The 25508-nt window shown below is 40.5% G+C and overlaps 2 protein-coding genes across 3 annotated transcripts; one reads left to right on the plus strand and one right to left on the minus strand.

The window, feature by feature from the left end:
• The first annotated feature begins 28 nt into the window (after positions 1 to 28).
• Positions 29 to 6134, plus strand: NUDCD2 (NudC domain containing 2). The gene is made up of 4 exons (XM_074883216.1): positions 29 to 298; positions 1208 to 1256; positions 2566 to 2717; positions 3651 to 6134. Exons 1-4 carry the CDS (start codon positions 110 to 112, stop codon positions 3732 to 3734), a joined length of 474 nt encoding a protein of 157 aa, XP_074739317.1. The 5' UTR covers positions 29 to 109; the 3' UTR covers positions 3735 to 6134.
• Positions 6135 to 6417: 283 nt separating this feature from the next.
• On the minus strand, positions 6418 to 12375 carry CCNG1 (cyclin G1). Of its 2 annotated transcripts, none has more exons than XM_074883214.1 (7): positions 12160 to 12375; positions 11261 to 11524; positions 9943 to 10196; positions 9282 to 9360; positions 9100 to 9198; positions 8666 to 8860; positions 6418 to 7986 (listed from the first exon to the last, which is right to left on the minus strand). In XM_074883214.1, the coding sequence occupies exons 2-6, from the start codon at positions 11522 to 11524 to the stop codon at positions 8669 to 8671; spliced, it is 888 nt and encodes a 295-aa protein (XP_074739315.1). In that variant the 5' UTR covers positions 12160 to 12375; the 3' UTR covers positions 6418 to 7986; positions 8666 to 8668. The 2 variants fall into 2 exon arrangements, with proteins under 2 accessions (XP_074739315.1, XP_074739316.1); XM_074883215.1 differs by lacking the exon at positions 6418 to 7986 and adding an exon at positions 8050 to 8585.
• Positions 12376 to 25508: the final 13133 nt, after the last annotated feature.

Raw genomic sequence — 25508 nt, forward strand, 5'->3', positions numbered from 1 at the left:
GCCGCTCGCGGCGCTGTGCAGGGGGCGGAGTGCATGCGCATGTGCAGAGCCCGCTGCGCGCGGCTGGGCGGGGAGGGGCCGCAGCGGAGCGGAGTGGCCGCCGTCTCCCATGTCGGCTCCTTTCGAGGAGCGGAGCGGGGTGGTGCCCTGCGGGACGCCCTGGGGCCGCTGGTATCAGACCTTGGAGGAGGTGTTCATCGAGGTGCAGGTGCCGCCGGGCACCCGGGCTAAGGACGTCCGCTGCGGCCTGCAGAGCCGGCACATCGCGCTCTCCGTGCGGGGCCGGGAGGTGCTGCAGGTACCGGGGCCGGCGGGCAGCGGAGGGCGCCGCGGCCTGAGGGAGGGAGGGAGGGAGGGCGGGCGGGGCCTCGGGGCGCCGGGGAGCCCTGCTCCGGCCTGGGGGGGTCCAAATACCTCTCTGCTGTGCTGCGTCCTCTTTTTTTCCTTCTTTAGATACCTACATTTTGATAAATTAGAAAGAAAATCTATTACAGAATCACAGAATCGTCTAGGTTGGAAAACACCTTGTAGATCATCCAGTCCAACTCTTAACCTAACACTGACAGTTCCCAACTACACCATATACCTCAGCGCTATGTCAACCCGACTCTTAAACACCTCCAGGGATGGGGACTCCACCACTGCCCTGGGCAGCCCATTCCATTAGAAACGGTTCTGTTGAATTGCACGATCCTATAAGAGGATAGAAGAAATAAAAAACACAAATTCACGTGAGTTTGTGTTCTTATAGTGATTTGGATGGAGTTTAGTGCATAGCTTCGATCGCTGCGGAAAGCCAAAAAAACAGATTTACATTGGTAACAAACAGGTTTTTGTGGCGTAACGTGTATACATTGCACCAGAGCTGTACATTACCCTTGGCAGAAACACTGGCATTTTCATGGCAAGTCTATTAAAAATGTCATTATTCCTTTGAGAAACATAAGCCCTTTCAATGAAGTGAGATAGTGAAATACTGACAGATATTTTTACTGTATTAAATGCTTCATTAAAAAAAATAAGGGTTGTGTAACAAAAAATACTTCTTTGATAGTTTCTGTGCAAGTCTATATTTGTAGGGCTGGGTCACCCATTCATTTTCAGTAGAAAACAAGAAGGTAAGTTGGCAGTAATAGTTCAGAATTCAATATGAACTGGACACTGAACAGGTTTTGCTGTTTTGTAATATTGTATGTGTCTTTTGCAGGGTAAACTTTTTGACTCCACAATAACTGATGAAGGAACATGGACGTTAGGTAATAACCTGCATCTGAAATGACATCATGAGGATAGTAGAATTTTTCAAAATATGCTGCAGAAGAGTTTACCCCCTTGTTTTAATGGGAAAGATTACTTTCTTCCCTGTACGTAGTTTTGTAAAAAAGACAATCATTATTGCCAGACTAAGGAACCAAGGTAGTACAAAACCCCTAGAGATTAAGGTTAATGGAAAAATGCTGTATCTTGAAAGGTGGCGGTCAGTGGATTACCAACACTCCCATACAGTGAGAAGTTCCTTGCAAACCCTCACTAAAGCTGGATAATTAAAGTCCAGTTTTGTGGTCCGTGCCTCTCTGTAATTGTTACTTTTCTTGTTTTTTCTCTGCTTAGGCATTATATTTTTGGGATAGGTGACATTATGTGCATTATATTTTTAGGATGGGTGACAAAACCTAGAGTCCAAGAGAATCAAAAAGCAATTTAAAAAATCACACTAAGGTACCTACAGATAATGAGCAAAACAAGCTTCACTGATCGTTACATCATAATGTTGTAAAGTGTTCAGAATATTTTGGGGTTTGACAATCATATTTATGGACTGTGCCCCTCACTTAGTGTTTTTATGTGATGGATTTTGTTTTCCATACAATCTTTATTCTAAATATTGATTAATGATTTAGTAACTTAAACATGAAAACTAGAAGTGTAAACATTGTGAAGTGAAGCCTACTCTTTTCCAGTATGTGAATAATTTCAAAATACACTTTATCATTCTATATTTATTCAGTTAAGTAGAACTAAACATCCTTTAGTTATATGTTAACTTTGAAATGTACTTCTAGTATATTTTCTATAGGCTGTCTGTGTTTAAGTAAATTGATTATACCTCTAGTGTCACTAAAACTTAGTTCTGGCTTTTAGTGGTAATAATTGTCTGTAAAGCTTAACCTCAAATCTTTCATTATTGCCTTAACTGAGCTGTATATATTAATAGATTAAATCTTTTCTCTCTTGTGAACCTCTCTAAAAGGTTAGTTTATGTTTGCAACAGAAGTACTTATGAACTGTGTTTCTGTGTTTTAGTCCCTTAAAACAGCTTCAGCATTTTACAGGCCAGAAAGGGGCGAGATGGCTGTATAGGCTATCTTTGCTTCAGCCTTTCTGTTTCTTGTTAATGTTTATTTATTTATCAATAACACTGTTGGCATTGGCATTAAGAGTTTAAATTACTTCACCAAAAAAAATCCTGTGCTTGTTAATGGTGAATCCACCAAAACAACAGAAAAGACCAGCATGTAGGACTGAGTTTAATGGTTGTTTTTTGTGTCTGTTTTCTTTCAACAGAAGACAGGAAGCTGATACGAATTGTTCTAATGAAGACAAATCGAGATGCTGGAAATTGTTGGACGTCTCTGTTAGAAAATGAATATGCTGCTGATCCTTGGGTACAGGACCAGATGCAGAGGAAACTTACACTGGAGCGATTCCAAAGAGAGGCAAGTTAAAGGACCATAATTACTCCTTATATTTTGTGTTTGCACTCAGAGGTTATGGCCATGAAAGCTGAGCAAAGTTGTTCTGCTGTCCAGTGCCATGGAAACATATACTGTTGTTCAATAGATGTAGAATGCTCACGAGGCTTTATCAGCGTACTTTCAAGAGGTTATTCTGTCTGTAGTCTGTCTGAAGGTTTTGTGAAAAGTTAAGATGAGTTTGGGAGGGTATTGCTGTTTTAGGGTTTGTGGCATAATACTAACAACTTTTCTCTTAGGTTAGGCTACACACAATTTCTGGTTTTATCCAGAATTATGATATAGCCATATTTACAACAAACTTCTAACATCAAGCTCTATTCAGTATAACATCAAATGATGTAGAATAGTTAGCTGGAAAATATTTTCCTTGCCCTTTTACCAAAACTGCTTGAATTATTTTGGGACACCTTTAGCATGCAATTATTCCTGTGTATGTCTGCAAAGTTGTAGAATTACAACTTATGACTTAACAGCTGAATCAGCACACGGCATACTGCAACAAAGAACATAATTCTTATGAAACTTGTTATCCAGCATGGCAGGTACTTAGATTTTCAAATAGTAATTTCAAGTGACACCAGAAGCCAGAAATTTTTCTTAAATTTTCTTTAACATTTCTTTACTGGGAGATCTAACTGTTTGCAAAATTGTGAACAAAGTCACTTCAGCAGTAGTCAATCAAACTATGACAATTCAATATTTATTTGTTGATGCATTTTCCAAGAATTTCAGCGCCATGGCAAATGGATGACAAATGGGTAGTCACATGTTCTTGTTACAGTGGCAGAATATTAACAGAAACAGTTTGGGGCTTTTTGGTTTTTTGTTAGTGGGGTTTTTAAAAAACATTTTTATTACAAATAATCTATTAAACCTTTTTCTTACCCCCATCAGAACCCTGGATTTGACTTCAGTGGGGCAGAAATTTCTGGAAATTACAGCAAAGGAGGACCAGACTTTTCTAGTCTTGAAAAGTAAACTGTTTTTATCTCTGTTCCTTGAAAGGAATTGCACATTACACTTAAGGACTGGAATCATGTGACTGGTGAATACTTCAGTCTTCTCTTCAATGGATTGTTGTCAAGTAAATTACTTCAGTGAAGAGAAAGACGATCTCTTCCAGTAGAATGAAGACAAAGTGTTAACAGCTGATTTATAAGCTGCAATAACTTTCTGATACTACGGGGCAAATCACAGAGAACAGTGTAAACCAAAAAGTAACATCTTTAAGCAGAATGTTGGTTTTGGTGGGTTTTTTTATAAACATCATAGTAAACTAGTCAGTTAGAAATATACAATTTGTCTTTATGCAAGAATATCTTATTCACCAGCAAAGAATAGGTGTTATAAGCAAGCTATTTAATATTTTCTCTTAACTTGCAGCAGGAAGGATATTAGGATGAGTACAGTTACACTTTCCCTCTGTAGCACCCCTCTGAGAATTCGTAAATGTCATTCTAAAATGATTTAAATAAAGAAACTACTGCATCTTGCCTCAAATAAGGTTTACAGTCCACTGTGCTGTCAAGTATAGCACTAATGATTAATAATTGTTACCAGGTAAGCGATCCTACAAAACTGAAAGGTCAGGTGAAAGTCTGGTTATAAATAATTTTATGTGTTAATGTAATATAGCCTTTCCATATAAGTATCTAAGATTCTGAAAGTGAATGTAATGACTTCGGAAAGGCATAGGAAGTCCCTAGGTCGGAAATGGTATCTTGCATCTATTCATTACCAACATATAGCACAAATTGTTGACATTGTATGTAAGAAGCTGTAGATTTTGCAGAGTTTTAAATTTAATAGCTGCATTTTAAATTTAGCTATTGCGCGATATAACACTTTGCATGTGCCAATTACGTATCAGGAATTTTCTACTCGTTAAGGATGCAGCTGAGCAAGTGTCTAACCACAGTATTACACAGGATGAAGGCTCTGTCAGACTAACAGAGGAAGAAAACCTGACTGCCAAATCCTACTGTATTCTGAGCACTGAAACTACTGCCTTTACTTAAGTCCTAAGCAGAAGTCTCACTGGAGATAAATTGGCAGCAGTTGTCCATCATACTGCTGAGCCTTATTTCTAAAATTGTATCAGTTTCAGTTGGCATATGGCAAAAATAAAGCAGTAGTTGGGGAGGAATGCTTTCATTGTAATTACATCCATTGCTTTCTTGGTGTACGAGCAAGCAAGCATTAATACTTCTGAAATAATCAGTTGTGCTGCTTCTACCCATATCATCTTTACAGAATGTAAAGTAAATCCATACACTGCGCTTGGGTTTTAGAGAACTTGCCTTACTAAACCAAGGAAAGTTGTGCGATACCAAATGCTGATTTGTGGCTACAAAATTTTGTATCTTTACCATGATTCTGGTATCTACAGTAGATGGTATAGTTAAGAAGTGAACAAGACTGCTGCAAAAGTAACTGAAGACAGAGGAAAATAGAAAACGGTTAACATTGCATCAAAATGAAGCTATCCAGGGAAATAGTAGTTTCTGTTACAGCAGTTGATTTGTACAGGCCAGTTTTGTATGTCTTTTTGCTTACAGCAGAAGTTTAGAATGGCATCTAACACTTCAGTGCATGAAATTACATTTACTATATACGCTTTCAAAGCTGAACTTCATTACCATACTTTCTGTTTTAAGAAGTAGCATGATAGTCATCCTACAGCTAAGTCCAAGGCTGATGTCAGGGAAAGAGGACAAATGTGAAGGATGTATTCAGGCATTTCAGCTCTGAACTGTTGTAAGAGGAAAGGTTTGAAGTACCTGGTTAGCTACTTCTGTTATCTACCCCAAGTCACAGACCTCCAATTCTGGAAGAAGGTAGATGAAAATAAGAAGATACTGATGCTATACCTTTCCTTAGCATCTACTCAGTTCTCAGTTTAGACTTGAAGTGGTTTGTTTTCCATCTCACAACAGCGTCACTGTGATTCAATCTCTTGCTTTTTAGACAAACAGTAACAGGTATTTGGCAGACACATAAATTTGGATACGTGATGGAGTAGCTAGAGCAACCCCTGCTATCAGAAACTATCCTGTGCACTCTTTCAGCGTTACTTGGCTATGTAAAGGAGTGGAGGACAGGCTACTGGCATTTTTTCATGCATCTGGTTCAAGATCAGCTCAGAGTAATGCCCCAGCATTGCTCTCTATCAAAAGGACCAGAGCTGCTCTGAGTGAGGCACAGAAATGTATAGCTAAACTTTAACTAGTTAAATTGGGATGCTCACATCAGTGCAAAACCTTATATGAGTGCCAGATTCTCTTCAGCAAGCATCATACATGTGTAGAAACAGGTACAATGTACTATTAGATAAATAATGGAAGTCAGCTAGATAAATAAAGTCAAATTTGAACAGTCTGAGCTACTTAAGTCAGTCTTTTCTATCTTAACACTTTCAGAGGATTTAGAGTAATCATGGGCCAAGTTGAAATAATTTCCATCAGGCACCCTGAGTTTTTTCCTGTTGGTTCTTTAGCCTTTCCCACACAGCCTCAACCTCTTCAGAAAACATAAATTTGAGGAAAACCTCCATAATCTTTTATCTCCTGCCTGGAAGTTTTCCAGGTACCATTCAGATATAAGTCACTTAGTAGAAAGCCTATAAAGATGTTTTATAACAAACAGGAAAAGAGTTACTCAGTTAAGCACATTTCAATGTTTAATTGAAAGGTACATATCTTCATAGTGGGACACAACAATTACAATTGCACATTGCATCTTCTCCCTCTCCCAGTAGGCTGACCACACCTTTGTCCAAATCACTTGTATACTTTTTACAGGCCTGCACCGTGCACAGAGCGCACTGGCAGATGCAAACCCCAATTACTCTACGCGGTGCAATCACTCCCAGGAGCTCACGAGAAGGCTTGATTTGTCCAGTATAGAGCTTTGGTATGAACTCTTCTGTGAAAGGTTTAACCAGTTTGAGATATGCAAAGATTGGTTTCCCCCTCAGCTATTGCCATGAAAGGGAAGGGGGGGTTGGCTAATATCTAAGCCCCCACTATATTCAGAACATTCTGATCTCTCCTTCTCCCGAGTCAGTTCATACTGGCAGCCAGGTATTACCAGCCTATCGCTAACAGCCTCTGCTGCACCGTGATGCAGAATTCAAGAGGACATTAGCAACATTCCCCCAACACCCCTATTCATCTTACATACAGTAATACTTTCTTACTACTCACTTCCTTGTTAGCACAAGAAGCACGATATGCATCAAGTGCTGATCTGGTCTTCAGAAAAAACATATTTTATGAAGCTTACCATTCAAGAGATCAGAGTTGAAGCAATCGTCGGTGTTTCTCAACTAGATTGCTCCTACAGACACACCCAGATGGGGCACTAGCCCTGCTCCTACAGTGCCTGTAAAAATGCACCTGGTCAGCATCAGCAGTAACCTCTTGTACAGTGAAACTTTGGAAAACAGGTCAGACTCGGGGCAGGTGACCCTGTACTTTCCTTCAGCCTTCATTAGGTATTAGGAAGTTTTTACACTCTATGAAATAATTCATTATCTCTGTAAACTACACCTCTTCTAAAATACTGAAGTTACTGATGCTGTGTTAGTGACTACCTTTTATAAGGCAATGAAATAAGGTTTCTCCTTGCTCCTGCTCTAGTTACTTGACATGTTCAGTGGGTATCACTTAGCTTAGTTTTTAATGCGTCTCTGGTAGAAGGCCCGTGCCGTGCCCAGCAGGAACGTGTGGACACATGACACTGCCCAAAGAGCTTGTCAGGTGGCCTGACAGGCATTTGCTATTGTCATCAACATTGAGCAGGATTAGTCCCTAGTTTGAGACACTGCAGCACTGCGCTGCTGCACACTATGATTCCCTAGTGTCACATCATCTTTGGAAAGTGAACCAGATTTTTAAAATTAAATATATAATTCAGCACCTGCAGTTACAGTAAACCAATGTTATACTACACAAGCTGCTCTACAAACTATCAGGTGTTAAAATTCCTTGTATTGGTCTTGTTGTATTTCACTGAACAGTAAACAGTCTAACAAATAAGACTGAAAACTGACACTGAATATTGTTGTAATCATCATGAAAAGAACAATTTCCTGGAAGGATCTTCAGTCTGAAATGTTACATGTTCTTTCCATGAGTTGAGTTCTTCATGTTTCAGACTTCGTTTCTCAAATATTCATGTGTCTGTTGACAAGGTCACAGGATGGTTCTCTCCTCATTTTATTGTACTCCTATAAAAAAAAAAACCACAACAACAACCCACACAGCAAAACCAAAACAGTCAATTGCAGAGCTTTCTACAGGAGCCAAACAAAGCATCAGACTTTAATATAACAAGACAAGAGCAAGACAGCTGTTATACGTAGCCTTTGGAATTAAAGGCTAGATAAAGAAGTAGTTCACCATTTCTACAGAGTAAAAAACCAGTAATATAACAGAATTATAGTTTTTAGACTTTACTAAACAGACAGTTACACAAGTAAAACCGTATAAAACTGTCTTTTAAGTGGTTTAAGTGAATGATTACAAGAAACTCATTCTAACAGGCAACTGTTCCTCTCAGCCGATTCTTTTTAGGACAGGAGCAAGCCAAGTTTTTCCTCTGCTTTTTTACCAGTTTTACTCCACATTTTAGTTGGAATGAGGTCCCAATGTCTGTAGAACACATTTGTGCTCCTACAGCACACCAGAGAATCAGTTCTTTCTCCAGCATTCATACAGTAGGTTGCCACTTCTTTAGGTACAGCACCAGCTCAAGCATGAACACGAGAATAGACCAGCCTCTCTGACCAGCCTACTATGCTTATATTACATGTCTTCAAGGGGTTACCTATATGGAATAAGAAACTTGGCGGTAGTTAACAGCTACATACTTCTACAGTATCAGAAGCTGATTTTACAAGGAGTTACCTATTATGAGCTGGTCTCTGGAATTGTAGGAAGGTGTGTTATTCTGTAGTAGCTGTGTTTAAGCTGCCGTGCTGTACGTCCAGACACAATCCATTTTAGTTTCTGGACATTTGGTTTGGAACACTTGCTTGATGAATATTCTGTAAGGCACTTTAACACCAGTTCCTTCCAGAAGGTCAAATCTCTGTTGTTTATCTAAATAGCAAGACAGAATCTCATATGTTAATGACTCATTAAATCCTTATTTCACACATGTACTTTCAGCTCCTTCACATAAGATAGGAAGCCAAAGATGCCAAGCGAAATGGAAAAAAAAAGTACCCAACAAAGCCACAAAAGAAACCAGTATGCCAATGGACCTCTCCCTTCCCCACTGTGTAGGCCCTTGCATGCACTTTTCTTCCTTCCTCCCCTACAACTTTATCCATACATACCTTGGAATGCAACTGCAGAAATTCCAATGCCTCTGTCAACTCCAGTAGTTTTTGTTCTTCTATCTCTAGTGCCATAACAGACAGTGCCAAGACAGAAGGCTGGAGAGAAAGAAAATGTTTTTAAACATTGCTTTGTTAAGGTTCAGAAGTCTCATTGTCTTCCGAGTTTTCAAGACATTTACCTTCGCTTTAGAAAACATGATTCTGCAGTGACATGCCTTCAGCTGGGTTTCAAGTCTCTCAAAATTAAGGTATTTCCTCCTACAATAAAAACAGACGAGTGATTGTAGAAGAACACAAGCTTGATCAAGGCACCACCACCCTGGGAACTCAGAAGCAGCAAGAATATTCATTATCTGAAAAGAGGCCTCATTTCTCCCAGAAGTTCTGGGGCTACAGACAAACTGATGTTCAGTTTTGGCAGTCCCAATGCCACAAATAAATCTTGTGTTATGTTGGGGAGAGTTGCACTGTCAAAATAGGCTTACCAACAAGAAATTTCAGTGCTTACCAGCAAAAGGAATCTCTAAGCTAGATCTTGAAATCTTTCCAATCATGCAATACTTACTGCAGCATAAGCAGAGATTTATTATACCATCATTACTGAGCAAGTTTGGGTTTTGGCTCAGAGAGCAATACTCTTCAATTTAGGCAAACAACATTTAAAATTAAAATAATAATAAGCCACAGATATTCACATTTATATTTACTGATAAGGGGGAAATTTTTTGAGTTTTTTAAGTATAGAAAGGCCAATTACTCAAGTAATATCCCCGCTTAGTTTTTCTACATAGACTTCCTGATCATATGCAGTCATAGCAAAATAAGTATCACATATTTTACCTTTCACAGCTTAAATTCTCATGAATGAGTGAATGATATAGTTGAAGAAACTGGAAGGCTGTTGTAGCTTTGACTTTCCAAGACAGCTTCTCCAATACTATTTTCTCCATTCTCATCATATCAGAAACAGTGAACCTATACTGGCTTATTCGAATTAAGTCAGTGGCTAAGGGAACATTCCTCTCTTCTTCTGATGCCTTCACAGCCAAGTAGAAGCAACTGAGTCCAACACAGCCCAAGTGTTTAGGCTGTACCTAAAGAAAAGTAAATTGTTGTTACTTTCAAAGAGGAAGGCCTTTGACTGGCCATTTCAAAATGTAAGTACCAAACTATATAGGCACCAGTGTAATTCAGGAAAATTATGGGGGACTGGGAGGGTTGTTCTGCTTTTTGAAGATCAAGAGATCAGTTTTTTATCTACTTACATTTTTAACTTAACTAAACAAGAGGACTGTTAAACAGTACAAATTCTGTCACATTCGTTTAAAAAGCAAGACTGCAGAACAATGTATTTTGATTGAGGAAGAGCTGGTTTCTTAATGAGGTTCTATAATGGCCTAATCGGAAGCTTTTAGGACTTAGTGTTGTACATAATGACTTATATAAAAAAAGCGTTTTTAAACTCTTTTCTATATATATATATACACACCAATATATATATAAAAACTGACTTATATAGGCATTACAGTCCCTACTTTTACTGCTTATTTTGGATTCAGAAGCCTTTCAAATCATCATTTTCCTATCCACTCCATCTAGCTTTCTCATTTCTGTTTTAACACAGAAGGAAAACAAGCTTTTGTTCTTGACCAAATAGTACAGTGGTAATCCTGTCTCGTTAGACTATTAAAAACAACCCAGGTCAGCATGCCACAGATGCACGGTAGAATGGAGAGCTAACTAAATGTTTTACCAGATTCTGAGTGCTGAACAGCATCAAGCTTCTTGATACAGACAAGGTTTATGGGTCAGTTGAAACCGCAATGAATAAGTAATTTAAGGTGTTCTCATATATATGCAACAAGCAAGACAATTTGTCTTGACATAATTCATTAATACGGCCTGGATTTCCAAGCCTATGGGTACCCTTAAGTTGAAACTGATGCCTTCTTCCTTCTGTTCCCCAGAAGACACAACTTTTTCAACAATAGTAAAATCTGAACAGGGAAAGCTGTTTTTTAGCTTTTGCACCATCGGAATATCTGCAAGGAGCTTAACCTTTAGTCATCTAAAGCCAAGATGCTCTAACTTCCATTAAGAACAACACTGCAACAAGCAGAAGCTAGTGACTGAGAGTCTGTACTTTAAAAAGCCTTACCTTCATTTTTGACAAGAATCTATCTAAGAAATTCACAGCTAACGAAAACGTCTCTGTATGGAAGCCAAAGAATTGAGTTAAACTGAGGAGATCTTTCACTTCAAAGTCTCGCAGCCTTGCAGTCATTCGGAGACCATTATCATGAGCAGATTCAATTAGTCTCAGGCCAGAGGCCTTTGGCTGGCATCTTAACTCCTGTTCCAACAGGGCTGTGAGCTGGTACAACAATTCTTGAGCTTCAGTAGTTACAAGCGTTTCAATCATCTGTAACGAGAAACAAACCTACGCGTGTATCAAACAGCTAAACGGGGAAAAACTTACAAAGTTCCAGATGTCTCTAAAGCAGAGAGAAACGTTCCTTGCTCTGTAGGTATGACAACTACTCATTTGTAAGTCTAAACACTTTTGCCGTTGGCGGGGAACCCTCGGGAGGGATGCAGCTGGCAGCGAAGCTCCCCCTGGAGCAGCGAGCTGGGCCTGCGCAGGCCGGGCGGCTGTGGGGCTGGGGGCGGGGGGCGCAGGCACCCTGCCCTTCACCGCAACAGTAATTTTTAACTCACGCTTCAATGCTGCACGGCCCCCCCCGGCCTGGGGGATACCCCCGCTGAGCCACACCAGCCCCAAGGCCCGCCCGGCCGGGGCCCTCCGGCAGGTCCCGCCGCGAGCTCCCGCCGCCGCCCCCCGGGCCCGCGCACCGCGCACGCGCCGCCTCGCGGGACATGCCCGGGCCTGCCCTCCGCCCTTCGGGGGCTCGGCCGGCGGCCCAGCGGTCTGCCGGCGGCGGGCCGGGCCGGGCCGGGCCGGGCAACACAACGCCCGCCCCGCGCCGCGCCCGGGCCGGGCACGGGGCGGAGGAGCCCAAACCCGCCGCTGGTGGGGCCCGACACCGCGCCCTTTACCTTGTCCTTGTAGCCTCGGCCCCTTCTCTCGTAGGGTGGGTCCGGAGCCGGTGCGAGCCGCGGCGACAACCACAGCAACGCTGCGGGGTCACTCTGGGGCGCTGCCCGGTTGCTCGGGCACCACGGCCGGCCGGCAGAACGCCATACAGCCGCCGCCCCGCACTCAGCCCGCACCGCCCCCGGCCTCCGCTCCGCCCGGCCCGGCCCGGCCCGGGCGGCGGGCCTGAGGGCTGATAGGCGTCCACACACACCAATCACGGCGCGGATGCCGGAAATTGGGCGGAGCATTGTCGCTAAGAGACAGGCAGGGGGGGCTCGTGGGCGCCCTCTGGTGGCGCTTTGGCTCAAGTTCAGGGGCGGGCGGCTGAGCGGGCGTCGAACCGGCCCTCGCCCGCGCGGCACTGGGCCCGGGCCCTCGAGGGCTCCCGCCCTGTTGCAGCTTTCACCCCTGAGCGCCAAGGTTGCAGCCTGCGTCCCCCTGTGGCAGCAGCCCCGGTAAGGTCTGGCCACGCGGCGCCCGGGGCCGTGAGGGGCTCGGTCCGGCCGGTCGTTGGCAAGCTGCAGCCTATTGCCCGGCTCCCAGGCCCCCGCCTTAGCGACTTCGGAACGTCTGTCCCAGCTCCGCGGGGCTCTGCCCTCAGGGGAGGGGAAACCCTTTTCCTAGCGGGCTGAGGACTGGAGGGAGTTGGCTGTGTGACGGGTCCTGCCTCCTACACGGCTGAGATTTAGGTATAAATATGTAAGGATTTTTAGTTTTATTATTTTTTTAACACCTTCCAGTCCTTCAGAAATATTTTTGTATATTCATTGAAGGTCGCAACTAACTGAAAGACCTGATCAACCTCTTGCTTAACACAACCTGAGCTGGCTAGCGGTGTTGGGGATTCAGGTGGCCATTCACAAATACACCTGCCTCCCCCTTCCTTGTGCATGTGGGTTTGCTTAAGTGAAATGATAAATACTCTTTCTGCTCAGAACACTGACAGGAGTTACTCAGGGTTATGTTAAGGTGAATGTGTTGCCAGTGAAAGTTTATTTTGTGTAGGTATCAGGTCAGGTTGTGTAGTATAAACATGCATTTTTTGTTTGAGAGAAGTAGATACGTTACAAGATCTGGAAAAGATACGGTATTGTTGAAAACACTTAAAACAGTTTAAAACTGTTTTGAGCAGAAAGTATTCCACTTCTGAACTGACTTTAGGCAAGTAAAGGCTGTTGCTTACTATAGCGAGCTTCTGTTTAGAGCATGCTCGAGGCACACAGCTGACTGACTTATTTAATGTTCCATTATCTGTTATTTTATCAAATATAAATACCAGTCTCTTATAAAGGCTGAGAAATGGCTGATGGAGGAATTTTGCAGACTTATAATGGACGCTATGTCTTTCCAATGGGTCAAAGGTGCTTAAGTACTTGCTTTCCTAAAACCGTTGTGGTGTTATTTCTACTTTAGTCTTAAAACTATCAAGATATGTTGTGATAGTTACTATGAGTTGGTTGAAAGGCTTAAAATTAAATTCTTAAGGAGTGAACCAACAACATTTTCTGTAATGCAGGGTTTTTAGGAAGGCAAAACTCTTAGCTATGTTTGATCTTCAGAGTCCTTAGAGAAAATATATGATATGTGACTAATAAATGAGGTGATATGCAGCTTCAATATTTTTTTTTACCATTAAATATATAGATGTTGAAGATATATGCATGTTGCAGATAGGAGGAAGTTCTCTGAATCTCAGAAGGGCTTGAAGAGTTCAAATCCAGTCCCAGTAGTTCAGAACAACCTAGGTGATAACTATCCGAGAAAAATGCTTTTCTGCTATCAGCTTCTCTTTTGTTCAAAAATCTTGCTGAAAGGAAGGCTGAATGATTTGTGTAGCCTTTAGACAGCACCACTGGTACCACTTTTAGCCAGCCCTACTGATAATCTACAACTGAAAGCACAAGTCAAAAAAGTCACCCTATTGTTACCTGAAAAGCAGATAGCTATAACTGCTATATTGCTCTGTCCCCTGCGACAGGATGTTTTTCTGTCTACGTTTTCTGCTTACCAACATGTTTGTTTTGCATTTGCTCTAAGCATTATTTCTAAAGTGTTTTATGCCTTTGTTTAAAAATGGAGTGAGGATGAGTTACACTTTAAGTGGTGGCAAATTGCAAACAGCCATCACCTTTACCAGGCGGTGTTTTGCCCTCCCCTATAGCACAGTGTTTTCTTTATAAACAACACTAGAGCTTGTCACATCTGCCAGGAGTAGAGGACAAGGTGAGTTTAAAGCCGTTTGGGGTAAAATTAGCATAATATTTGTGAAACAAAAAATAAGTCATTTATTCACATGAGACGGTTTTGCTGCCATGTGATAGATAATACTGCAGTACTGTATTTTTGCTAGCCAGAGGTATGTCTAATATAGTTGAGCCCAACGATTAACTATGATCTGGTGGGCATAAGTTCTCCTCCCTTCTACCCCCAGTGAACAGCATCATAATTTGCTCTCAGAGGTAAGTCTTTGCATTATGGCTACCAGAAAGTGCAGTTGTTTTCATTATCTTCATATAGCTTGGGGTAATGATGTGGAATTACTTTCACCTTAAAGCAGACTGTGTGGAAAATGAAGATTAATTATAAGAGAATTTTGTTCAGCAGAAATTGCTTGTATGTGTGGGCTTTCTACTGTTTAGAAACATTGGCTAAATACTGGCAAGGACATTATGTGTGTTTGCACCAAGAGTGAGATTTACCAAAGCAACTGTTAGCCTGAGTTGCTCTAAATACAGTGATCCAAACTCGATTTTAAAACACTTTGCACGTCCTCCCCTTTTCGGTGTTAATGGCAGTCATTACCAGCATTCATTGGTCTATTGTTACACAATGAGAGGAAGGTGAGCTTTCCTGGGAAGCCTCTGCCATTGTGTTCCTTCATTTGAAGGAGTCTGAGTGTAAAACAGAGCGACTATTTAATGCATCAGTGAGCTTTATCATCTTATTTACTCGGTATATGCTATGCATCAAAAGCTGTGTTCATCGTACTTTCTTCCATTGTACTGCTGATTTATTATGGGTTTACTTCATTCTCCCTATGACTTACTTTTGGAAATTAATTAAAGTTTGTTTTATTAGAAGAATCTTTGTACTTCAGAAGGCTGGAATGAATGACAAGAAAGGCAAGACCAGAAAGAAGCATGGTTAGGGAAGCAGAGGTTTTTAAGAAAAACGTGTTTTGCATAGGAAGTGTTTGGATTTTTAGAAGGCTCAGTGGAAGTCAGCGTGAGGGAACTTGAGGGAGCCCTTGAGTGTGAAGTTAGAATGACCAAATAGTGTGTCTAGTTTTCCTCTCTAAAGCACCGTTCACTTGCATAGAAGCTAACCTTTATTTCACTTGCTGTCTATTTAACTTTCTGTTAGTAGAGTGACTGCATCTAAAAATCCCTGGTTTGACCCTCATTATAATGACCTTGATTTGTATGTCTATTAGACAAGAAGTAATTTGTTGAAAAATGAGGGTGGAAGCATCAATCCCAAATCTCATGCCACAGCCCTTCTGAAAGAAAACGAATTGGCTACAAACGCTTAACTATAAATCAATCTGTTGCTACTCTGTGAGATTCCTGTGTAATTGCCCATGAATGCAAACTCAAGTACTTCAAGTGTTCACAGATGCAGAACATCAGAAATAAAGATTATAGTAAATCAGATCTCATGAATATGCATATTTTTGTTGCCAGTAAATAATCTGAGTTATCTAAATTAAAATTCAAAATTATATATTGCAAAGGAAGCGTTCTTCTTTTTTTTTTAAGAGTTGGAAAACATTTGCAGTAGTCTTCCTGTCATTACTATGCACATAATAATCATGTGAAGCAAATGATACTTCTTTTTATGCTGCTTGTTTTAAATAGCTTATATTTCTTAAATTGCTGTTAAAAATAGACTGAGAACTCTAAAAAGCAGTGGGCCATGGAGCTCCTTGGAAGCCAGCCACAGCCGCCAAAGCCACTGGCCTATTTTGTGTTCTTGCAGTAAGGAGGCAGGACTGAAGCAATGCTAAGAAAAAACAATTTATGTCATTTAAATGTGGTGTACAGGTTTTGATTCAGAAACATTCCTAGAGCTTAGATACTTAGCAAATGGAAGCCCGAAACACCTTCATCAGTGTATGTAGTTAACATCCCTGGTGCAGTCTAGGCTGCTGTTAGTCTCTTGGGCAGCAGCTGTGAGGTGTCTGGCTCTAAGGTGCCAGACTTTGTGCTGAAGTGGCTGAAGCGACTGCACACGCTCCATCTGCTCAGCAGTCTGCTGTGTGGGGGTAGAAGGCTCCTGAAGGAGAGTAGCAGAAGACAGACAGGGCACCAGTAACTTCTCAAATGTGTTGCAGATGTTTCCCAGTAGCTCTGGCAGGTATGAGATAGAGGATTAAGGCTGGATAGCTAAAGGTGTTACAGCTTCTCAGCTACATGTCTATTCTACCTCTTTGGTGGTTGTCATGCCTGAAGCAAGAACATCCAATTTTCTTGTGAATCAGTCTGGTGGATGAAGGCACATTGACCCGGTTGTATGTGGCTGTGCCAGTCCTGGGACTGTTGCAGGGGTGGGTGCTGATCCTGCCATAGGAGCAGAGTGGATAGCTGTGGGAGTGACATCTTCACCTCTTTTCTATTTAATCTATGTCTGTATGTCTTTCAGAAATCTGTGTAAAAGTCTGTTTAATCCCTATTGCCAGAGTCAGAGAGCACCAGGAGGTCTTAATTACTTGCACCAGCTTCACCTGGGACTTCCACTCACACTCCCTGCCCAGGGCTCCAGGAGCCTCACTTCAGATCAGAGCTATGGTCTAGGAAGGACTAGGGTCAGCCCTCTCTCTTCCTTGTCTAGACTTGTTGATTGGGCTTCCTGGATTGACCTTGGACTTGCCTTGTCACCTCTTGTTTGTCTGGTAATCACAGGAGTGCCAGTGCAGCCCATGCACCAATGTGATGTAGATAAGCAGACGCTCTTTTATTAACGGCCAGGTGTGTACGGGAGTCGTCTCACCAACAACACATGCCTAACTTGTGTAGCATGCTGATTATATAGGACACAGTAATACATATTAATCAAGGTCTCATACATAAACATGTTAACTCCTATAACTCATTTTCTTATTCCCACCTCTTTCTGGTCATGTGCACTTGAGTCCTGAAATGAGTCAGGGGGCTGCTTTTGTGACCACCATGGACTACTGACCTAAAAAAAAGACTCTGCAGTGCTCTTGACTCAAGGATTTTTGGCTCACATGGCAATTTTAACATGCTTTGAGGCCCTTTCACAATGTAACTTTTGGAACACCTGGTCTACAGGGCAATAAATCGTCCTTACCAAACAGTCTAACAATGGTAGCTCATCATGACTCTTACTCTTTGTATAGAAATCTAGCTAATGATTATCACTAGTCTACATGGCCTCAGCCTGGGACTTTAAAAAGAACTTTGTAGCAGCATAACTGGTTATATAGTTACTCTAAATCATTCCTTATTTAAATCCAAATCATCAAAAATCATAAAGATCAGCTCAAATTAATAACAAATCAGTAACACATGGCTGTCACCAGACTGACGCTTGCTCTGCTGGGCATGGCGTCTTTATGGCTGAGGGCCTGCTCTGCCTTTGCCAGGGCTGTCCTCAGCTTCTGGTTAGCCTTCCCTGGTGGAGCAGTGCTGCTCCCTGGCTCTTTCATCTTTATGAATCAGACCTGAAAACTTTTGACTGATTCTACAGAAAATCCTGTGTCCTTTCCACTTCACTTTGTCTAGAAATGCTTTGTATTAAAGGGAAAAATCCTCTATGTGTCTTGCTGTGAATAGTAGCATTATAAACAAGAGTGCTTTAATCTAAAGCAGGTTTTCACGCAGAAATCTTAGTACTTTTTAGTATATAGTTTTCTCATTATCCTTCTGCTGTACTTATCTTAAGTAACATTCACAATTCCCATTACATGTTCATGTAAGATTTTAAAAAATGCCTCTGTAAGGATACTTGCAGAAATGAATAAGGCTTCCTTTTCCGTGAGCTGTTCTGGACAAAATTAAGAGTTTATGGTTAATTGGCAGAGGACAGGTCCTATAGTTAAGTCCTTCAGAGACTTAAAACCTGTTGTTATCAGCTAGAGGAATTTCTGTTGTAGCAGAAATATGATTGTTTTGTGATTGGTTACAGTTACTAACTTGCCTGAACAGCATGAGGAAACACTGCAACATGTTTGTCTTCATTAGAGAAATGTGCGTATGCAGTCTGAGTCCTTGGGAGTGGGAAATACTGTTATTTTTTCTCTGTGGAAAGAGATCTGTGTTCTCAAGACAACTACTGAAGTTAATGCTGGCTTTTCACGCTTCAGTGTATAATGTTTTATGACTATAGCATCCGAATTAAGATCAATCTTTTTTGAAACTATTTTTGCTGGGATTTCAGTTAAAAAAAAAAAATATTACTGTAAGAGCCAGAAAGGTTTTTCCCTGCCCCTTCTCTTGTATGTCATATACAATTCAGGTAGATCCACACACACAAGGAGAATGGGGGTTTTGATTATATTTGTCAGTAGTTATGTTGTGCTTGTTCCCTAATTGTAATAATTGTCCTGAGTTAGTTCATTAATGTAATTGTAAAGAAGTGCATATGAGAAAGAAAGGGAAATAAAAATGAGGTGAAGCTTCTCAAGTAAATGCAAGGCCCTGTAAGAGATTTGCTTTGTCTGGTGTTACTCTTTTACTGAAGCCTGTCATATCGAATATGTCAGAGAGTAAAGATCTCTGGGGTGGATTTAAGTACAAGTGCTTGTGAATACAACCTGGGAGGCTAAGGAGACAAGTCTCTAAGCCATTTGGACCTGCTGTAGGGAAAGTCTGTTTGTAATTTGAAGTCCAGCATAGGCACAGGAGAACTGTGGAATTCTAATTTCAAAGGCTTCATTTAAGCTCACAGAGATCCAGGCTTTCAAAGGTGTTTATACACCTAACTCCCACTGTCCTTAATGTGAAGGATTTAGATGTCTAAACTTTACTGGAGAAGAAAGGTCATCGAAATCAGAGGGGGCATCCCTTAGCCCGGACACTGATACACTGAGTGATTTGACTGAAACTTAGATTAAATGACTTCAAAAGTTTGTTGTGACTTTTGCTTTCCATTGGATTCTTCAGCTTTTACACAGAAAGAACTCTACAGGCCAAAAAGAAAGGCAGTGGGCTCTGCTTTTCCTTGCTGTAAATCAACTGGGAGAAGGACACTTTGTCAGACTGAATATGGAGATTGTAACACTTTCCATAAATACTAAAGCCTGGAATGGATCTGGAAGTTGTAATTAACTCTTACTTGATGTTCTTACACTGATTTTAGTCAAACATCCGTTCCATGCTTTCTTCTCCACTTATTTTCTTAATAAAGAAAATTTAAAAGGTAATAACACAATATTTACTTTTTCAAACTTATGTGAAATTGCTGAGCTAAGCAGACTATTGCGTGTTTCTCCACCTTGATTGCAATGTTAATGCACAAATCCCTGTTTTGGGTAGGGATAATAGCAGTCTGTTAGCTTTTTTTATTAGTGTATTGGAATAACATGTGATCTGAATGCTTCAGTCTCTTGTATGTATCTGATCTGTATCTGTGCATATGTTTACTGTGATCTTTTTGAGTTGTTTTTGTAATGCATTGATTTTAAAAATAATCCCCCTTTACTCTGAAGGTATTTAAAATGAAAGTCATGCAGGAAAATGTTTTGCTGTTTCACACCCCTTTCTCTCAGCCTTTGTTAAAGCAGTCAACAAACATCATGGAGAGTGGACATAGGGCTGAGGGATATGGTGTAGTTGGGAACTGTCAATGTTAGGTTAAGTGTTGGACTGGATGATCTTCAAGGTCTTTTCCAACCTAGACGATTCTGTGAGAGTACTAGTGTGTAGTTGTCCTAGAAAGAAAGGGCATGGGGTATGAAATCTTAAATCTTGTGGTGGAAACTTAAAAAATAGCAGCACTCCTGAGGTCTTCATAATTACATCTTCTCTGCCCTTAATTTTCATCTAGGTGTGTCCTCCCACTTTGAGAAGATGCAGGACTGCTTTTCTAGGAAGAGTAGCATCAGCTGGATTCAGAACACAGAGTAATTTCCTGAATAGACAGCTAAAGCGTAGACCAGGGACTTGTGATTACTAACAATAAGCCTGCAAAGGTATGTGTGTTTTTGTTAATCACCCTGAGGAGCAGTTTGGGGACAGTGTCAGTTTTCTTGGGAGAGAACAGTTTGAAGTAGTTCAGTCATTACAAGACAATACAAAGTCACATTCCATGTTTCAGTATTATTTGGCTTGCAGACTAAATGTTTGCAACGGTTGTGTGGGTGCTGCACAGTTGCTCTAGGCTTACTGTTAATGAGCTGATTGTTCCTGACTACTCTGGAACACCAGTTTGTGAACCCTGTTAGTTACATCTTGCATCTTGACATCATTGACTTGCGGAAACACGACTCCACAACCTATAAGGTTATAAAGTAGGTATGTTTATTCAGCGCTGAGACGCATGGGGGATCGCTCCACCACAAACGTGCCCACCTCTCAGTGGCACCTTGTCTTGGCTTTATGCTACAAAGTATCACGTATTCATAACACAGCTATACATATGCATGACCCATCCCTGCTTCGTATTATAATGAGCCTGAAAGTCATTTTCATATGTTCCGCCCCGGTGTCCTCCTAGTTGCGTCTGCACAGTGTGTCCAGGTGGTCGTGGGCTGGGGTTGCAGAGATGAAGTAGCTCCTCTTCCTCACTGTTAAACTTTTTACCTCCGTTTCTTGCGCAGTCTCTATAGCCTCCTGGACTCAGGCCAGACCACAGGGTTGGTTTTGACCAGTTTTTAGGGCTGTCTTCCTATTCCATCGGGAAGCATTCCCTCACAGCTTCTATTAATCAAGGTTTCTATATTGTTCTGCTCTCTGGCCCATCAACTATGGTCTATTATCCTATTTAATCTTAGTTATCTTTTAACTAATGGGCCTCTAGCCCCTAGTCTGATCTCTGAGTCTTCCATCTTTATCTCTAAACTAAGTTATATATTCATTTCTTAAGTGCCTAATTTCTATATCCTATTTTAATTTCCTAGCTCCTCATCTCATCATAGAAATACGTTTTTGTTAAAAAATATTAGGAAGCAAAGTAATGGAATTTAGAAGCTTTTTACAAAAACTCTACTTTTCAATAGATTTGAAAGACTAATTGAGAGCTCAGGGGCTTAAAAGTGTTTGAAAATAGTTTGCTAAAAGCAGTACCTGGGGATCTTTTGCACAGTGCTTGGCTGATGAACCCAAAGAGATGGATTGAACAACTGTTTTAGTTTGATGGATCATGAAGTACGTGGAAATAAGTAAAAATACACAGAAAAGATTGTTGAAAAAAAAGTAACTGGGTGAAGGCATTCTCCCTGCCACACCCTCCAAAAGCAAGGTGACAGCCTGGCAGCGCTGTTCAGGGAATTCATATTGATTGGTTTTGTGTCACAAAGATTAGGTGCTCTCTGAAGCACTGGAATTGAATGCATTGAAATATGTGGGGTTAAGTTTCCCATCATTCACTCATCTTCTTAGTTCTGAGCTGATCCTCCTCCCCACCCCCAGGATCTGATCTTGTGGCCAATTTTTTTTAACTAATTAGTGCCTTGATTTCACCATAGAGTAATATTTACAGTTTAAGCTTCTTCCTCTCACTCTAGTTCCATCCAACATCAAGAGCTATTAACTCAGATGTATTTGCAAATAAATGAGCTCTACAGCAAAGATACTTTAAGCTTTTTGATTGAGAAATGTAACTGTCTCATGATTGTAATGCAAATTCCTTTTTATTACCTTTAAAATGATGGGATTGAGGGTGTGCTTCCACACTGTTGTATTGGTGATTGTCTCTGGTTGCACATGAATGGCCTCTTTTGGCCCAGCTTTAGCATTTGTCACATAAGTTAGACCAGAGAGCAGATTGAGTTGATACTTTTTTCCCCCCCCCTCTAAATCATTGTATTAAAACGACAGTAGAACAGTATCTTTAAGGGCTGAATCCTGTGAATGTCTTAGCTTGATGGAAAAGAAGCAGCCTCTTGAGCCAGGCCTATACCTTGCTGTAGGCTGTCCTCCAGTAAATCTTGCTATTTTCCTCAAAAGTGGAGCTCTGTCACACTCTGCAAAGTCCCATAAATAACTTGAGTATTCAGAAGATTGCTTCATGTCAGATTGGAGTAAGTCATTCTCCCAATGCCCCAGTAAAGAGTTATATATCTCTTTTTTAAAGAGGAAATAGTTCAATTCCTGTTATCTCCCTCTTATTTTCAAGAGAGTCAATTCATTTATTTTAATTGCTAATGTGCTTTACCAAATGAATGAGTTAAATATTTCAGGTAGTAGTTTAAACAATCAAGAATTAAATATCTTTTTCCAAACCATAGATTTTGAGTACAGCAGCTTGAAAGTCAGTTAGCATCCATGCTATTGTGAGAACTCAGTGGTTAGTGCACAGCTCAGAACATGAAGCATTAGGATATTTTAGTTCATGTGCAGAGCTACATCCTTCTTTTCAAAAGCTGTTTTAGGAGAAAAATGGACTGGTTTTCACAAAGGCAAAGCTTTGATTAAAGGACAGTCTGCTTCCCTGATGGACCCTTTTGGTTTAGTAGGGGAGATCTTCAGATAACCTAATGAAGCGGATTTTGTTCTTGCAGTGGGAAACCATAGCAACCTGCCACTTTAGAATGCATGGTATATAATCTGTCTGTCCTTCAGATAGTATTTTGCAGTCCAGAAATAGTCATCGTTTCCTAATGTGTGAATGTAAAATGTCAGACAAATGTAGCTGGAGTGACAGTGTTGTCTCTGAGATAAACATATGAGCCCTGTTCTGCTGCTTGTCTGGTACTGCATATTTGGAAAGCAGGTTCCAGAGGAGGGCAAAGGTAGTCTATTTTTTTATTTTTACTTTTTAATAAATAGGTTAGAGGTGCTCTGAAAATTAATTGGTACCTGAAAGAGCTTGCTGCAGCTGCTTTAGTGCCACCCTTACCTTGCCCTCCAATCCATGTGTCCCTACTTATTTTTGGCACAGTTTTGTTAAATGACAGCATTTGGAGTTCAAAGGTTTTTTTGGTTACTGGTTTCTTTGATACCACTTTGTTCAGACTCAAATAGCTGTAGAAGTACTCAGTAATTATGTAGTGGGGTAAGTGCCCTGTCACTTGCAGCTGGCCAAAGCTGCTGGCTGTGCTTGATGAAAACACAGACAGCATTCTTCCTTGGTTAAATAAATATAATGTGTGAGCAATCTGACTTCTGTCTTTGCATCTCTCTCCCCCTTACAAGCTCTGAAACAAAGTCGAGAGAAGTATTTTCTGTAGAAACCAGCATTGATTAGTAAACGATTAAAATTTAACTTGTGGATCTTAGAATCTTCTGCCAGTTTTACAGACTGGGCTACCAGTCTGGAAAGGGATGATTTAGTCAGCTTTTGATAAAGAGGATCAAATGAGTAGTGCATTGAAGGAATAAATGCCAAATATTTAATGGTATTACTGGGGACTGATTTAGACAAAACACTCTTTATTTCCTTTAAAATATTATGATGGCTCCAACTTGCTTAGAAGTGTTTAGAAATCAACTATGATAGCACAGAATGCTTTTTATGAATGTACATTTTGTGGAATAGAGCCATTTCAAGTGTTTTTCTATAAATCAAATGTTAATACCCAAATGTATTGTTTAAAATGCAAAATTACTTTGATAGGGCTGTGTTTTACTAAAGAGGAGAGCAGAGGGATATTTGATTGGTGTTTCTTCCATTGATAATTCTACTGTCTGTCATAGTGAGCCAAGGCTATTAGATTCCTTCTGCTCCTTTAAACTGATCTGGCTCCTTATTGTTTGTGACACATCAATTTCCTTAAAATAATGGTTAACCAACTTTTTCTTGTCGCTTATGCCTCCATTTTTCTGCTTTTTCTGACACTTTTTAAAAAAAATCATGTCTTTTCAATACCAGCTTTTATTCCCCTGTCCCCTTTAGCTTTGTTTTCCATCCACCACTGATTACGCCTTTATGAGAAAGAGTGGAGCATATTTAAACTATTTCCATTGTCATTATTTTTTGTTCTAATACCTCTTTCTGTGTGATCTGAATCCAAGTTGTTTCAGGTTTTGAATTTTTTTTTGTATATTTGGTACTTACATTTGTACGTTGATGGATTCAGCACTGAAATCACTTGCTTTTGATTACTTGTGTCTAAGCAGATGCCATGGGTTTCATGGATTGTTTTTGGTTTAGTATACTAGCAGGTTTTTCTCCCTGTCTTGCTCAGGGATCTAATAGAAATCCCTCTTGTTAGGAGAGGACACTTCAAGTTGAAAGAAAGTGTAAACAACAATACATATGCTCAGATCTATACTTTCAAAACTCATAATAAAAATAATTGTGTGGAAAACTATAGTCTTTTGAGAAAGAAGAGTGTGAGATTCAGGCTTGTCCCGAATGAGGGCAGTAGTGGCACATGATATGTATAGTCCTTATTCATGTTTCATGTAACACTCATTAAAGACTGTGAGCTTTGGTGTATTTATATTAGGTGTTTCAGTGAATGTGTTGTGGAATTACTTTTATAAATTCAGAGTTGAGAAATACCAGAAAAGACTGTGAAGGGAGATATTTTTATAAAGAGGACTTTCAACTTAACCTCCCACTAGAATGATTTTTGAGTTCCGAAGAAAAGCAAGACAACTTGCTGAAAGGAAGAAAATGCTATCACTTGACAACTAGAGTTGGCAAATCTGCATTCAAAGTTTTCTAGGTTTTCAGGAGATGGTCAAGTTTTACAGGAATGAAACTTAATTTTTACTGAAGGATGCTTTTCCATCCACAGTGTTTAATTTCACTGTTTAGTTCAATACCCACAAAGTCTATTTACATGTATTTAAATCATGTACTTCTAATTGTTACATCCTTATGTGGCTGCTTTGCAACAGCAGTTATGGAAGTATTAGATGAATAATTACCCTTCCCTCTGCCTTAATATGAGACCTGTCATGTTTTCTTAATTGGCTCTCAGTATTGAGTAGTTTAGTAGATTAGGGAGAGAACAATATATGTCGTTGTAGGTGTCAAGATGACACTCACTTAATGAGTGTCATCTTCTGAAGCATGACTTCTCTACCAGTGGAGTACTTCTTGATATGGCAACTAGAGACATGATTTTGGGGGCAGTTAATATAGCAGTGAAGATAATCTTATAACTGGACTAGTGTCTTGCTGAGGTGGCACAAGGACTGGCCTAGTGGAATCACTAACAGAATTAATGATGTAA

Source organism: Strix uralensis, chromosome 14, assembly GCF_047716275.1.
Source record: "Strix uralensis isolate ZFMK-TIS-50842 chromosome 14, bStrUra1, whole genome shotgun sequence".
Lineage (NCBI taxonomy): Eukaryota > Metazoa > Chordata > Aves > Strigiformes > Strigidae > Strix > Strix uralensis.